We start from the raw sequence: 15,136 nt of genomic DNA, 5'->3' as shown, positions 1-15,136 counted from the left end.
ACTTCAGCCTTCAGCTGCATGCAAGCTGGACAACCCTTAAACAGCCTACCAGACACACTGTCCTGCAGTAGAAGTCATTTTTCTCCTTCTTAGTAGCTGGTGCAGCACTGTGGTTTTGATTTCTGGCCTGGGAACAGTGCTCATAACACCGACGTTTTTAGTTGTTGCTCAATAATGTTTACTCTGACCAAGGACTTTCTGAGTCTCATGCTCTGCCAGGGAGGAGGGGAAGTTGGGAGGAAGCAGAGACAGGACACCTGACCCAAACCGACCAAAGAGGTATTCCATACCACAGCACATCATGCCCAGGATGTAACTGGGAGTTACAAGGAAGGGCTAGCTCATGGCGGGGTTGGACGAGGCATCGGTCTGAGCTCGGTTGGGCAGGGTGGGGCAAGTTACTGGTCCATGGGTGGTGAGGTGTTGTATTCTCTTCCCTTGTTATTTCGTCATTATTATCATTGGTGGCAGCAGTAGTGGTTTGTGTTATACCTTAGGTACTGGACTGTTCTTATCTCAACCTGTAGGAGTTACATTCTTTTGATTCTCCTCCCCATCCCTTCGGGAACAGGGGGAGGGCAAGAAATGGGGGAGTGACAGAGAAACTGTGTGGCTGATTTATGGCTGACTGGGTTTAAACCACAACACACACTCTATGAACCAGGGCAGAACTGAGAAAGAACATCAACTGGAGGAATTACATTCAGTTATGTCAGTCACTGTTGTCAGACAGGCTACATACGAGAGGCAGCAACAAAGTAATGGCTTTTATGAACCTGTTTCTATATATAGGGCACATGGCAGTCACAACTTAGTAAACTGGCATCAGTCTTGCTTGTTCTGAACACAAGTGGCTGCACTTCTGCTGTTTTAGATGCCTCTACCTCATGACTGAAAAGTGGAAATAAGCAGATTTAGTTACACGCTCAACAAGTAAGGAACTACAACATACTTCACTTTAATTGACATGCAAATGGATGGTGTCAACAGTTATTCATGTTCAGATTTATATCCAACATTCTGCATGCAAAAGCAAGTGTACAGTTTCAATTAAGCTGGCTGAATACCAAGCCAGTTTCCCTTATTGTTTATACTGGCACCTTCCTGCTATTTCTTTGACCTGCTGCTGGTTTTGCACAAAGAGCACTTCTAAGAGGCAGAGGAATATAGCAGCACCATAGAAGTTGATTGTTACAATAATGCTCTTTATTTTTATATTATTTGACCATCTTTCCTGTCTATCTCACACATATGTTCCCAGACACCCCCGAGTCCAAAGGAGTGTCATGTTGGTGTATTTTTTTGTGAGTGGCACCAGGAAAAACAAACAAACAAACAAAAAAAAACCAACAACAACAAAAAATAACCAGAACAAACAAACGAAAAAGCAAACACCAAAAGCCACACACACACCAAAACAAAGAAATCACACAGTCAGGAGTTCAAAGTCCAGTACAAATGCAGTAAACTTGTCACTTCATGGGACAAAAATGACTGCCAAGCAATTCTAAAGTGAAAGGCAAATACAGACAAATGATCCTTGGCTGATGCATCTTCCTTTTCATACTGTAGGAAGAGTGATTTGAGAAGAATGTGAGGGCAACTAAGAAGACCGAGGAAGTTGAAACTACACAACTGTATTCTTCTCAAAACAAACGCTACAAAAAGGAAGGCACAGTAAGCTTGTCCTCTCTAGCCATAAGAAAGATTACTCAAATTATTTTTGCAGCACACATGCCTCTGAGTCTTGCAAAAACTTTGCGTCAAGCTCATTAGTTTTTAAAAAAACTTCACTGTCATCATTCAGTCATTTTACATAAATTACATAAAGCCCATTAAAATCAAAAGGAACTTTACTATGCTATTTATTATGTCTATAAAGTTGGTGAAACCCTTATTACATCTTTACAGACCTAATTCTTCTGACACATAAGCATAACCAGTCTGTATATTCCAAGACACTGGACACAGCATGGATGAAGGGGAAAATGAAGACCCAGGAAACTACAGACCAGTCAGTATCACTTCTGTGTCTGGCAAAATCTTGGAGCAGATTCTCCTGGAAGGCATGCTAAGGCACATGAAAAACAAGGTGCTTGGTGACAGCCAGCATGGCTTCACTAAGGGGAAATCCTGCCTGACCAATTTGGTGGGTTCTATGTTGGGGCTACAGAACTGATGGACAGAGGTAGAGCAGTTGATGTCATCAGAACAGTAACGAGTGGTGTCCCTCAGGGATTGGTGTTGGGACCGGTTCTTGTTCAACATCTTTGTTGCTGACATGGACAGTGGGATTGAGTGCTCCCTCAGCAAGTTTGCCGATGACACCAAGCTGTGTGGTTTGGTTAATACGCTGGAGGGAAGGAATGCCATCCAGAGGGACCCTGACACACTTGTGAGATGAGCTGATGCCAACCTTATGAAGTTTAACCATGCCAAGTGCAAGGTCCTACACCTGGGTCGGAGCAATCCCAGGCACAGCTACAGGTTAAGTGGAGACGCGATTCAGAGCAGCCCTGCGGAGAAGGACTTGGGGGTATTGGTCAACGAGAAACTGAACACAAGCTGGCTTCAGTGGGCGCTCGAAGCCCAGAAAGCTAACTGTATCCTGGGCTGCATGAAAAGGAGCGTGACCAGCAGGTCAGAGGAGGAGATCCTGCCCCTCTACTCTGCTCTCGTGAGACTTCGCCTGGAGTATTGTGTGCAGTTCTGGTGTCCTCAACATAAAAAGGACATGGAACTGTTGGAACAAGTCCAGAGAAGGGCCACAAAAAAAAAAAAAAAACAAAACAACAACAAAAAAACCCCCAAACACCAAAAAAACCCTAACAACAAAGCAACAGAAAAGTGCACACAGATTGTCCAACCAGGAAAATATGAACCACCATACTGCAATTTGTGTAAAAAAGGCTGCATGAGCAACACAAGGACTATTGCTAGAGCATTCACATACTTCAGACACACTGTTGCTGTAGAAATAACTATGCTAAACTGTAACAGAAGAAGTATTTGTGGTTGAGATTCAAATGCATTTACCGAATTTCCACGCCATTTTCCAGCAAAGCTCTGTAAGCATACAACAGTTACCAAGCTTAGATGAGGCCTCCAATTCCACAATAAAGTTAATATTAAGCATAAGTAGCTTTCAGCAGGAAGCAACAAAACTTCAGTTCCAGTCTCTCTCTGTCCCCACCCCACAACGTAACTTCTTGTCACACAACATACCATGTCATGACAAAAAAAACAGCACAACAAAAACAGTCACCACACAAAAAAAAAAACACCAAAGTTCACAGAATTTTGTCTTAAAAAAAAAAAAAAAAAAGAATCTCACCATATAAGGATGAATCAAACATAAGGACTTAGTGTAAATCTAGCTACAATTACAAATTGAGAGCCAGTGTTGACTCAGCATAAGAATGAAGTAGACACAGTGAAGACTACTTCCCAGTAAAGGAAAAGGGGTGAAATATAAACAACTAAGAGGAAGAGCCCACTGCGCTGTCCTGAACTTTACTAGACAACTTCAAATAAAGGTCCTCGATGCCCACTGCTTCCATTTATTTCTAAAGCTATGAAAAGAAATCCTGAGCATGCAACAGGTTCACCATGCACTTACTGCAGACTTACCTACACATAAGCATCACCTCTTAGAAATTACACTTCCCCTAGAGGGATGTTTTAACAGCATTTCAGAATGCTTACCAATTAGAATGGAACCAACAATCTTAAATAAATCTCATTACAGAGGCATCACCTTGGAAATGCTGATACTAATACTTTCCAGAGGTGACCCCAAGCTGGAGAACAAAACATGTTTACCTCATATTAAAGATGATTTAGTGCCAATTTTGCCTATAGCTAATAAAAAAAAAATGAAAGGAATATTAATATCTTGAGTATTAACTTTCCTGTCTCCCTCAGGTTAAATATCCTCCTGACTACGTAACTGGTTACTCATTTGTACAGAATGCAGCATCAGCTGCTGCATATTTAGCACCACAAAGTTCTGGTTTATAGTTAAAAGCAATTCAATTTTTCCGAACTGGTCATTTACTTTAAACCAGGTCTTGCTGCAGTAACAGTAATTCCTACAACTCTGTTTAGGATAATGTTGCTCTCATTACAGAATTTTAAAGTCTCTGTGGATATCTTCTGATCCATCAGCAGTATTACCTACTTCATTCATCAGTAATAACAGAACAGCAGAGCTTTAGAAGCCAATGTTACCCAAAGTTAGAAGTGTCTGTAATACAAGATTGAAGCAACAACTCTTGTCCAGAGCACAACTTGTTCCCCAAGTGCAAGACAAAAAAAGGCCACCTTCCACTTCTCCTAAAAACAACCAGATTTTTTAATTAACAGAAAAGCATCTTCTACAGCACACAGCAACTTAACTTCATTATTAATATAAAATTAACTAATTAATAGTTGATTTATACATGTCTTCTAAACCGTTTGTTGTCTTTACACCAGAAAGCAAGCAAGACAAACACCTAACACAGAAGTATAGTCTCACATTCAGACCATGTGTCTCATTAAATTACACTAAGCAGAATCAGATCTTGTCTTAACCAGGCAGTAAGCTAAAGTGTTAGTTCCTCCTAGGCTACTTACAGGCAAGCACGCACAGAACACATTTTCATCTGAAGTTGTGAGGATAATCCTTACAGAAAGAAAAAAAAAAAATATCACAAGTAACACACACTCTCAAATTTCATTAACATAAAATAAGAGTTAACCTATTAATGTTCATCTTAAGTTTTGTTAATGTATCAAGTATCTATGGCTTTCCTTCTTCAGTCAAGACACCCCTTACAAGATTCTTCACCCAATCTATCCCCAAACAGAGCACGATATTTCCTCACGCATTGCAGGGCTGCTGCAGGATCCAGAAAGAAAGACACCAAACAGACTACGCAGGTGCATTGAAAGAAGTATGCATTTCCCCATACAGAAGTCATAACATTTATTTGCTCACTGAAGCTTGTTAGAAAGGTATGTTTTCCCACCACCTTCCCCAGACACACACTCCCTGTACAGCTTACTGATGTCATAAGGAATTTATAGCCTTGGAAGTTCTAGCTGGAGTGTTAATAACAAGGACATGGTCAAAACACAGTTGTTAACAGATTCCTCACTTCTCTCTGAAGGGTCACCTTACCACAAACATAAGTTTATAGTATGTCAATACCTCTAGGCAATTGCTCATGCACACACACCCCCTCCTCCTCCTCCTCCTCCTGCAAAGGGTTATGGCCCTCTTTTTGGAGCTCTGCGTTGTGTACTCACAGGCAATCAGAGCACCAGTTCCTTTACACCAAGACCACATCATAGTAAGCCTCTGATGTACTGGCTGTCATGACGCTGTTCAAGGTGAAATCCCACATGACTGCACTGTCCAATCTCAAGCACTGAACCCCTGACACCACCTCCTCTCGTCAGCACCCAGACAGACAAAACCAGAAAAGCCAAACACGTTACACAAGGCATAGAGTACTTTTAACTATGGAAGGAGAAGTATCAGCCAATTATTCCAGCCTGCCAAGGAACTATTTATGTCACAACTGATCTCTGCCCATTCCTGATATCCATATCCATTTTCACTGTAGCCCACAGTGGTTATATACTAGAAAGTTCTTTTAATTTGTGGAGGCTGTTGCAATGGTTTTTGATACCTTTCTGTAATATCGCCTTTTATGACTTCAGATCATGAAAAAAAAAAAACCAAAATGTTATAAAGGGTGAGATTTCAATGTAAGAAAGATACAATTTAGGCCAATTTCTGCAGCTATTAAAACACATATTCACTAGTTTCCAGAACTCACCTACGACAGTATCAGAGACCAGCTGGTAGTGTAAAGCATGATCTACAGATACAAACCACAAAACTCACACAAAGTTTACCTTCCCAGCATAAAACTGCATGCTCTACTGCCCCTGCAGCATAGACCAAAGCTAAAACAAACACAAAACTTCATATTTGACTTCAGGCAAGGACAAGAGCATGCTTCAAGGTCAACTGAGAAGGCTAACCCTGTATTCTGGGTTGCCATCAAAAGATGTAACCTCAGCTTCCACTCCTCACACTCCACCTGACACTGTAACAGCAGAGGACTTCCACAAAGGCAAAGCAACACACATCAGGGAAGTTATGTTGGTTAAAATAAAACAAACAAACAAAAAACAACAAAAAGACAAAAAACCCCATATCAACAGCATGGGAAAAGTCGGCTCCTTCGAGGATGTCAGGTGAGTTCTCTGCTCCACTGGAGGGACACGCACACAGAGACAGGAATTCAAGGAAACCATACACATCTCGTTGGCCAAGGGAGGCTGCTTTTTGCAGGGAAGCTAGCTAAAATGCACCAAAACTACATCTCACAGTGGCAAGTCTTAAATCATTCAGAGAAAGCACACAAGCCCCTTCCTACAACTCAGTCTCTAGTCCCCACACATTTTTTTCCACTGCCCCTTCGGTTGTGCCAGTGCAGTTACCTTTGATGACATGCCAATAAGCTTAGATTCATGGTGATACGCAAAAAGCAAGGCACCATGGACACAAAGCTGTACTCTCCTTTGGACATTTTAACATCAAGAATCCTCTTCACCCAGGCACATTGCTACTTAAAGCTGCAACCTCCAATGTACAAACTCACAACTGTTAATTTAGAAAGTAGTTCAAAAGGAGTCCTCCATGGGGGAAACTCTGAACTGCAGAAGCAAATAAATACAAAGCACAACTTCCAGGAGTATCCTCCTACCTCGGACCTGATTTGTGACACCGGCATGACTCTATACTTCTGTTTCCCCAGTTTACAAAAAAGTACAAAGTTGGGATAATTGCACGCACTTTGCATCTCCACTCCAAACATATTACTTAATAAATTTTTTTTATACTTGGACCTTAACTTTCCTTTGTTGTTCACTTATTGAGAAATATGTTCACTCTGAAACTGAAATACACAACTGTGCCATTCCTTCTACTCAGTATAACTTGAATTTCCGTATTTCACATTTAGCAGAAGCTGCAGCACTCTGGCAAAGTGTCAAGACTAACCATTCCACTTTCTAGAAGTGACTGGCTATGAGCTACTTTGTATTTTCCACTGATAGAGGGAGCTATAGACATATATAGCTCTTTAATCCAAATTACATTAAAAGACACAGACACTTAGCTGCTGCTGAATCTCTCTTTCCTAAGGTTTTAAAGAGACTTTACTTAAGCTCAGTAGAACGCAGCTTAACAGAGGCAGCTACTTCAGTGGTGTCAAGCAGCAGTACACAGGCAGATCTGTTTAACAGGATTTTTCAGACTTGCAAGTTTTTCATGCTAAGATTCTCCATCTGGACAAGGCACAGATTTAGATGTATATTCTTTAATACTATGTTTAAGCCACTGAGTGTTAAAGTTCTTGCTCTGGTTCAAGTCACACTTAAAATTAGCTAAACTGCTTTTTCTCTGAGGTTTTCTTCCTATGCTTTTCACACTTACCTTAAACAAGAACATCATCATAGAATCACAGAATTATAGAATTAAATCTTTATGCTGGGGGCCCCAGAGCTGAGCTCAGTATTCCAGGTGGTGTCTCACATGATTGGAGTAAAAGGCGAAAATTACTTCCCTCAACCCGCTGGTTGCACTCCTGATGCAGCCCAGCACACATCAGGCTTTCTGGGCTGCAAGCACACACCTTACTAGCTTTAGTTACATTAAGTGTCTCATCAGCCAACACCCTCAAGTCCTCCGCAGGGGTGCTCTAAATCTGTTCTCCACCCAACCTGTATCTGTGCCTGTGATTGCCTCAACACAGGTGGAGGACCTTGCACTGCATGTTGTTGAACTTCCTGAGGTTTGCACTGCCCCACCTCTCAAGCATCTCAAGGTCCCTCTGGATCCCACCCCTTCCCTCCAGCAATCAACTGCACCCCACAGCTTGGTATCAAGTGCAAACCAGCTGAGGGCGCATCAGTCCCACCGTCCATGTTGCCAACAAAGATGTTGTACCGGTCCCAGTACTGACCCTTGATGAACAACACTCATCACCAGTCTCCACTTGGACATCAACCTGTTGACCACAACTCTCCAAGTAAGACCATCCAGCTAATTCCCTATGCAGTGAGTGTCCTACCCATCAAATCCATGCCTCTCCAGTTTAGAGACAAGGATGCCATGCAAGAGTGTCAAACACTTTGCACAAGTCCTAGCAGATGACATCAGTTGCTCCTCCCTTATTCACCAATGCCATCACCCCATCTTAGAAAGCCACCAGATTTCTTTTTAGCAGGAGAGTAAATTTTTAGCACTCCCACAAAAATTCTCACATTTCAGACCATCTAAGCAGACACCTGACCGTCTGTGGTACAAGGCTCTTAAGATATGTCCAGCCATGAAAGCTGATTCTCGGGTTGTCAGTGGCACGATTTTGCTCTCTTTTCAAAATGAGAGCAGTGATACACCATTTCTGCTCTCTAAAGGGTATTACTGTTTCTATTAATCCAGAAAAAATAGTATGTGTGAAAATCACTGCCCACCAGATGGATGTAGTCTCTAGGGCTGTATTTCTACCAGCAACTATGACCTTTTCTGCACCTTCTGTGCTGGTACTACATACGAAGAGAAAGCCTTATTACTTATTTGAAACTTTCCTTTTGGTTAGGTAAGCTTAGGAGAGTGACTTAAGCCCATGAGGTTTAGAAGTTTTTCCAAGCATACGAACACCAAAAGGCCAACAAAGGAAAAACATTTGCAGAACCAAACATGCTTCCACAAAGTCATGATTCTCACACAGATTTACTGGAAGTACAAGAAGCAATATATGCCCCTTAAAAGTTTACATACGAAGTAGAACTTTCTTTCCATATAGTGGATGGCAAGCTTTTAGCTACAACTACTGATGCACCCATACAGACAGTAACATCCACTGCTCAAAGTAAAGGCTTCACTAAAAGATACTAGATGCTGCTTTCCAAAATGGAATAGCAGCAGTTAAGTGTACAAGGAAAAAACAAAACCTGAAGAATAAAAGCTGACTTTTCCTTTTTGTTTTAGTTCTTTTCTATCTGTATACAAAATAAACACTTTACCCCAACCTCCACAGGGAAAAAAAAACAACGCACAAGAACAACAAAACACAAAGGCACAGAAATGAGAATATGCCAAGTAGAGGCAAACAAACAGTAGGGGCAGACAAACAATTTCACAAATTCACTTCATAGGTACTTAGGTCTCACAGAAGTTTATCTCTGAGCTCTGCCTCTCTAAGAGGCATCTGGAGCTTTTCCCATATTCCCTGTATTTTATACCCCTCACTCTGAGGAAGAAGAGCATACTGATTAACTGAAGTGAACATCAAGTAAGAAAGTTTAAGTGTAACACATCACATACACTTCCTTTTCCCCTGCAGGAAAGCAATAAAGCCTTAAGCCACACTGTTTCTCTTACCTACCTAGCTTTCAAATTCAGTTACTACCAAGGGGCCCAAATGGATAAATGAAATAAGTTCTGTGAAGGCAAGTAAGAAATGGAAAAATGTGAACAATAAAAATGAGCCACCTAAGAATAAGTAACATAAAATTGGAATACACATCCTTACCTTCATAGATGGTCACAAGGAAAAATACCTCTCAAGAGGTACACCCATGGGTAAACCAAAGTTTTATTTGAAATAAAGAACCTCAGAACCTTGGAAGCAGAAACAGCAACCTAATTTTATTTAATAAAGAAGAAATTATTAATCATGTTGAGTTTGCGCTGTGCTACTGGAATACCTTGGTTCTCATCTCAGATGTGCTCCAACAGTAGGAGAGGCCAAAACAGAAAAAGGAAAAACAAATGAGCCATGTGCCGAAGCACAAGCCTTCAGAATAAGCTGACAAAATTAGCTCAAATTTTACATTCCTCAGCTAAGCAAGAGGTATTCCTCCAAGAGACAAAACCATACATGTCAGATTAAGATGTTTCAAAAAAAAAAAACATCTTTCATGTGAGGAAGGATTCTCAGTACCCCTTCCCAACACCATATTCCCAACCTATTTTTTACTTTTTAAGTGAAAAAATGCACCAAAGTGGCTTGCTTTCAGCTTCTCAGTTTCTGGAGGAGAAACTTCTTCTTCTAGGATGGAATTACCAAACCAAACTGGTGAAGAGTCCTCAGTGCTCAATGAAACAAGGAAGAACAGCCAGTGTGCACAGTTCCGTAATTTATTCTAAAGTACATTATTATATTAAGCTACTGGTGAAACAAAGCAAACCACTAGCAAGTTCTTTGATCATAAGTGCAGCAGCTGCTGTAGCAGTAGATGAAAAGCTTGAGTACATAAACAGAGTACTAACCAGTATTAAACGGCTTTTGAGCTAAAGACCATGCAGGTTTCATTTTGAAATCAGCTCCGAAGATAAACTGTCCAGGCTGATAAAGCCAGCCTATACAGTGTTTGTCCCTGCTTGAGCAGTTCAGGAGAGTGCAGCAGGCATCATCAGACTTTCATAACCTAAATTTTCCTTAATAGGTTAGTTTAGAGCTGAGGCACAGATTAGCTGAATTGACCAAACTGTCCTTAATATAAGCCTTAGAGTTAACAGCAGCAATGGCACCAAATCATTTTCAGATCTGTGTATAATCCTTAGTCTGGCTGACTGTGCCCAAACAATGCATCTTTTTAGCATGTAGATACCTCTTGATCATGATCCTTTCTGTCTGGCCACAACCCTTGCATGTACAAAGACCAAGGCTGGGTTTGCTTTGTCTGGTTGGTTTGTTTAATGGATAGGGAATCCCCAAGTAACCAATTAAGCTGGCTTTAAGACTTTGAAAAACCAGGGCAGCACAGAGTGAACTTAATGGGAAGCAGATCTGGCCCACTATTTTAAGTAATCTTTAGACAGTGGGGAGCGGGGGAGGGGGGGGAGAGAAGAAGGCTTAAAGTTTTGCTTGAAGACTCTGCAGTGACTGGGAGTGCTTTTTTGCCCTTAAAGTTAAGCATATCTGTCCTAGATTTGGAACCTGTTAAAAAGAATACAAGTACTTTTATTAGGTGAATTCAGTGTCATGTAGTGTTTTAAGTGCTGACAGAATATCAAGATCTGAACTGACAACTGCGCACACCACAGGTGGGCACTTTCACCCTGATCAAGTAGCATCCAGGAAACTGCTTCCTAGTAGAGGATAACCATATATTAGCACCTGGGAAGCAACACTGCACAGGAAAAATCACAAGTTTAATAACCATTTGTTTTCCCAGATAAGCATAGCCAAAACACCGTCTCATTAATACAACCTCCTTGGGCTTAGGTTTCCAGTTCCTGTTGGGTGGTTGGTTTGTTTGGGGTTTGTTACTTTCTGAACACAATGCCACTGGACTACCACAGCTGCATTAGCTGGGAAAAAAAAAAAAAGCCAAAGACTTACTTAGACTTCATAGCACTTCTTTGCCATGCCTACTGCAAAGCCACAGCTGCAACTCAGTGAGGCATAAATCAGTAAAAAAAAAAAAATATATATATATATATAAAAATTGTATCTGGCACTTCCTTGAGCTGCAAGAACTGTAAGGAAACCCACAAATATTATTCATCAGGGACTACAGCAGGGGCAGCTACCTGCTGCCTTAACCCTGAACTTTAGAAGTGCGGTGCTTGCTGGCCAATGTCCTGTTAAGTAGGAAATAACTTCAAAGTTTGGCTTAACATATCCTTCTTCAAAGCTTCAGAGATGAAGAAGTATTCACAAGGCCCTGCAAAGCAAAATTCTATGCTAAAAGCTATGCTCATATAGTACTAAGCATGTCCACTTAAATCAGAAAGCTGTTTCCACCTGCCATGTTCCACATAAACAGCATGATTTAGATGCATGCTGCTCTTAAGAACAAAACTAATATGAACATTCCCCAAATTTGGCTTCCTGACATCATGACCACTGCAAACACTTTAAGGAAACAAAGCTAAGGGACTTAAAATCAACCATCTCATGCACAAAGTGCTGAGATCACATCTTGGGTATTAGTAAAAAGATTGTGGTGAACCTGTAGGCAAAGGCAGTCTAGGCAACTTGTTACAGAAGCAGTTACCTTCCCCAAGAAAAAGCCACCATCTACCCTCCCTTCCTGAGCTCTGGAATCTCATCAGGGAAGTATGAGAACTTGCTCCATTACCAATTCTGGTCTGGTTTAGACTTCAGAGAATCAAGCACAAGTCTTTGCGAAGAGCATGAGGTCTTTCCAGCTCATCTGGAGAAAAAATTCTTTCAGCTTCTTGCTCAAACAAAGCTGCCTCCTCAAATAAAGCCTCTTTGAGATGCTGTTATGCCAACCTTTATATTTGTTTGCATGCCAGCTTATTCCCCTCTAACAAAGCACTGACACTTAACAGCAAATTCAGTAAAGAATATCCTTCCCTATTGTTCGCACTGCGCAGCTAGGCAACAACCAAGTTGCCAAATACCTGTTTTACTTGAATCCCAACTACTTGCTTCCTGAGAGCAGGAAGAGTTTAATAGCTTGTTCTCACTTGTACTGCTCCTTTCATCAGAAACAAAATTCAGCCCCGCAGAGATCACTGTAAATTTTGCAGTAATTCACTCCAGTATAGGATGAGATTCAAGCATTGCACATACTCTTCACATTGTGCCTCCACACTGTAACCTTAGTAAGTAGCAAGTTTCACAGCACACACTGAAATACAGGCTAGTATATAACCCCACTCTTTAACCAAGGAAAAGACCAAGGTGGGTTTTATTTTGTCCTCCAAGAGCAGCTTCTGCAACTGCCAAATACAGAACACGAGGATTCAAACAAGCATACCAAGTACTACAGACAAATCTGTTTCATACAAACAACTGCCCTGTTGTATGAAACACCACGTCACCTCAGAAATGAGGCACTGGTTACATGCATTTCCAAAACTAATCACAACAAGGTCTGAAAAGCAAAACAGGCAAATAAACGAAGCCACTAAAAAAAAAAAAAAAACAAAACTATTATGCATTTGCATGATTCATAAGCTTAATTCACTGAATATTAGTTGGAGGGATGCCTTACAGACCTCTGTGAAGAAGCTGCTGATTGTACTCAATGCTAAAATTGTGCATTTTAGACTGCACAGTCAGAAATCAAGCCAATATTCCCACATGAGCATGCTGGCTGGGACTGTGATCTGCTGTGTTTAAGATCAGCCTCCAGTTAAAACTGCCTTAGTTTTGCAGTGCCCTTTTTGAAAGCTGGTCTAGGAGCTCCGCTACTATCACCAGCTTTCTGAGAGGTGCTGTCAATGAATTCTGCTGTTGTGTTTTTCTGGACTGAGAGGACACAGAGAACATCTGAAAGTCTAGGTGACTATTTTAAGTGATTTGTGTCCAGGCTGTTTAAAGGACCTTTAACAAAACAACACGGAAATTTTAAACTTCACTCTATAACGCACCTTATACCAACTACAGTTCTGCCCGATTTCACTTCCTAGACACAAAAACTTCTGCTGTGGAAGACCCGACGCAACCGGGCACCACAAGCAACCCTCTCCGGCCACCCGGACCGCAACGCTTCCCCCTGCCGTCCAGCATAACACGGAGGAGCAGCTGCGCCTAACTTCCAGGCGCGCAGCGGGCAGCGGCGCTCACCACGGTGCTGCCCGCACGCCTGCTCGGCCCGCTCCCCCTGCCCAATCCTGCCCTGCCCTGCCTGCCTGCACCCTTGCCCGGCCCGCACCCTGCCCGGCGCGCTCCCCCGGCCCGGTCTGCTCCCCTATTCAGTCTTCCTGCCCTGCCCGCTGCCCCTGCCCGACCCACTGCCTCATGTCCAAACCCCCCTGCCCTGCCTTCACTCCTGCCCTGCTCTGCCCGCTCCCATTGGCCAACCCTGCCCTGCCCGCACCCCTGCCCGGGCCGCTCTCACTGCCCAATCCTCCTGGCCAATCCTCCTGCTCAGACCGCACCCCTGCCCAGCCCACACCCTTGCCCCGCTCGCCCCCCAGCTCAGTCCTCCTGCCCTGCCCGCACCCTTCCCCGTCCAGCTGCCCCTGTCCACACGCCCTGACCAGCCCACACTCCTGCCCTGCTCCCCGGAGATGTGCGGCGGTCGCGCCCCCCGCCCGCCCGCGGCGCACCGGAGCGGCAGCGCTGCATGCTCGCACGGAGCAGCAGAAGAGCGCGGCGGTGACGCCGGGCCCGGGTTAAAGAGTACGTAATATAAAAGAGAGAAGTAAAAGAAAATAAAATGATAAACGAAGGCAGCGGCAGCTGTGCGGGAAGCGGGACAACTTTCCCCAATTCCCGCCGGCGGCTGGGCCTGCCCCCAGAGGAAGCGGCTGCCCGGCTGCGCCCGGCTGGCCCTTGCAGGCTAGCTGAGCGGGGCAGCTGGGCGATCACGATGCCGGCGCAGCGGGGTCCCCGCTCAGGTCTCCCCCCCACCGCAGCGCCACCAGAGGACCACCGGCCTCTGCCCGCGTCCTCGGAACCCTCCTGCCGCCTCCCTCCGGTTACCTCCTCACCGCCGCCGCTCTCCTCTGTGCCGTTCCCTACACTCGCCATGTTCCCGCTCCGCTGCCCGCCGCGCCGGATGACTGCAGCCGCCGCGCCCCGTCCGGCTTCCCACCGCCCGGCGGCGGACCCGCCCCCCACGCTTCCCGGCCGCCCCCGCTAGGCTCGGCTCAAGCTGGCCCGGCCCCGCCGCCAGCCGCCTCGTCCGTGCGGGGCCGCAGCCACGCCCGCCGCCTCCCCCCCGGAGCCCCGGCCGCCCTCCTCATTTGCATCAGAGGCCCCGCCCCACCAGTTGCGACCTGTCGCGTGCGGCGTCCCGGCCGTCTCTTGTCCGTTAATGTCCAGCCCCGTCGCCGCCGCGCGGACAGGGTGGCCCAGAGGTTCTCCTGGCACCGGCCGGGCCCGCTGGACCGGTCGGAGGGTGAGGCTGGCCGGCGCGGCCTTCGGGGCAAGGGGAGCATGGTTCCAAACTCATGCCGAGGCCTCCTCACAAGGTGAGGCCGTGGCCCCTGTCCAGACACACAGGCGTTTGCTGCCCTCAGCCTCCAACCTGCTACACCGGCCAAAGCGCAGCGAGGCTCCCTTCAGCTGGTCCCCGCGGCCCCTCGGCTCCCGGCGCGGTGCCCTGCACAGCTGAACCCGTACTGCCCGTTGGTGTCGTGTCC

General features: G+C 44.5%; 1 protein-coding gene across 2 annotated transcripts in view; it reads right to left on the bottom strand.

The window, feature by feature from the left end:
* Positions 1 to 14,644, bottom strand: part of TTC39B (tetratricopeptide repeat domain 39B) — a 67,981-nt gene extending 53,337 nt beyond the window's left edge. Inside the window, exon 1 of one of the 2 annotated variants that reach the window (XM_062609010.1) lies at positions 14,475 to 14,644. In XM_062609010.1, coding sequence (XP_062464994.1) covers positions 14,475 to 14,522 — 48 coding nt within the window. In that variant the 5' untranslated portion in view covers positions 14,523 to 14,644. The remainder of the gene's footprint in view (positions 1 to 14,474) is intronic. The other variant, XM_062609008.1, reaches the window with a different exon arrangement.
* Positions 14,645 to 15,136: the final 492 nt, after the last annotated feature.

Source organism: Pezoporus occidentalis, unplaced genomic scaffold (assembly GCF_034315485.1).
Source record: "Pezoporus occidentalis ecotype Australia unplaced genomic scaffold, CSIRO_AGI_Poc_V1 ctg133, whole genome shotgun sequence".
Classification (NCBI taxonomy): Eukaryota; Metazoa; Chordata; class Aves; order Psittaciformes; family Psittacidae; genus Pezoporus; species Pezoporus occidentalis.
This window is presented reverse-complemented; position numbering and strand designations above follow the sequence as displayed.